Source organism: Cyprinodon variegatus, unplaced genomic scaffold (genome assembly GCF_000732505.1).
Source record: "Cyprinodon variegatus isolate N-32 unplaced genomic scaffold, C_variegatus-1.0 Scaffold464, whole genome shotgun sequence".
Lineage (NCBI taxonomy): Eukaryota > Metazoa > Chordata > Actinopteri > Cyprinodontiformes > Cyprinodontidae > Cyprinodon > Cyprinodon variegatus.
Genome location: NW_015150917.1, coordinates 588,970 through 590,862, shown reverse-complemented (window position 1 = coordinate 590,862; position 1,893 = coordinate 588,970). Strand labels below are relative to the sequence as shown.

General features: G+C 41.1%; 1 protein-coding gene across 1 annotated transcript in view; it reads left to right on the top strand.

The window, feature by feature from the left end:
* ddc (dopa decarboxylase) overlaps positions 1 to 1,893 on the top strand; it is a 27,387-nt gene that overhangs the window by 8,125 nt on the left and 17,369 nt on the right. The window contains exon 5 of the mRNA XM_015389530.1: positions 282 to 416. Within this exon, the coding sequence (XP_015245016.1) occupies positions 282 to 416 (135 nt within the window). The remainder of the gene's footprint in view (positions 1 to 281; positions 417 to 1,893) is intronic.

The following is a 1,893-nucleotide window of genomic DNA, read 5'->3' as shown; positions in this document are numbered from 1 at the left end:
ACCTATTGCTTAGTTGAATCCAGGTGGCAACTTTTTTTTTGGCCAGGCAGTGTAATATCCAATATTACTTAACTTATCAATCTGTAAAATAAAAGTAAGTATTATTAACAGCATCTTTATTATCTATTACCAGTCTCTGATTTTTCTGGGGAAATCCTCGCTCACATTTAAAATTTTTTATATTGAGACCCATTTGTACACAGAAAAGATAGTAATGCTTCTAGATATTTCTTGTTTTTCTAAGCAATAGCCATGTCAGCATACCTATAACTCTCCAACAGGGAACAGCCAGTGAAGCCACCCTGATATCCTTGCTTGCTGCCCGCTGCAAGGCAATCCGACGGGTCCTGGCAACAGATCCTAAAACATCTGAAGCTGACATCCTCTCTAAACTTGTGGCATACACTTCTGAGCAGGTAAGTCAAAGAGCTAAGAAAAGTGATGATGTTTGGCAGACGCATTGTTTTTAATCAGTTTACCTCAATTCTATAGGATTCGATTGATTGATTGATCAAATTTATTGATCTCACAGTGGAGAAATGTACTCATTACATCAGCTCAAATAGTCAAAAGAGAAGACGCAGGTGCCAAAGGAAGAATAAAGGTGCATAGGATATAAACGGTCTGTTGTTGTGAAGGGAAAGTGCCAAAAAGCAGAGGTGTCATGTAACAAAGTACAAATACTTTGTTACTGTACTTAAGTACACTTTTTAGGTATTTATACTTTACTCCATTACTTATTTTTCTTCCTAGTTCTGACTTCTACCCATTACATTTTCACACAAGTATCTGTATTTTCTATTCCTTACATTTGTAAAACAAACGTAACTCGTTACTATTGGCTTCGGTTTAATGTTTATAAATATTTCTTTCACGTCGCCATCCAATGCAGATCATTGGCGCCATCCACATCTAGTGAAAACTAGTGTAATTGGATGAGAAATATAGCGCAAACACTCATTGGTTAGCTAAAGGAAATCATCAGAAGCAAGCAGGTGTTCTTCAAACTGCAAACGTGAATTGTCTATGCCATGCTACAATGTCAGATTCAGAAAAAGATCTAAAAATGTCTGAAAGGTCGGACACAGGCGAGAGCGTATTGGGAGATGGAGACGGAGACCAATAAGACCTTCCTCATCCTTGGCCCTATCTCAAAGAATTTTTCCAAATAGTCGTAAATTGAGCTTTCAGTTCATATAGTGGCAACTGGCTGTTTTTATTAAAGGTTACTTTATACTTTTATACTTTAAGTAGTTTTTGGAGCACATACTTTTTCACTTTTACGTGAGTAAAAAGGTCAAGTTGATACTTCAACTTTAACCAGAGTGTTTTTAAGCTGCAGTATCTATACTTCTACTTAAGTAACAAATGTGTGTACTTTTTACACCACTTCCAAAAAGCAAAGCTCTCGATTTACCGGTCGATCTATGTTCCTACTCTCATGACCGAAAGAACAAGATCCCGCATACAAGGGGCTGAAATTAGTTTTTTCGTAGTGTGTCCAGGCTCTCCCTTAGAGATAGGGTGAGGAGCTCAGTCATCCTGGGAAGACTCAGAGTACAGCCGTTGCTCCTCCACATCAAGACAAGCCAGTTGAGGTGTCTGAGGCATCTGGTTACAGTAGGTTGCTCCCCTGATGTCTCCCTGTTGAGGTGTTTTGGGCACGTCCCACCAGGAAGAGGCCCGGGGAAGGCCCAGGACACGCTGGAGGGACTATGTTTCTCAGCTGGCTTAGGAGCGCCTTGGGGTTCTCCTGAAGGAGCAGGCCGAAGTGGCTGGGGAGAGGGACGTCTGGGCCTCCCTACTGAAGCTGTTACCCCTGGATGGATGGATGGATGGATGGATGGATGGATGGATGGATGGATGGATGGATGGATGGATGGATGGATGGAT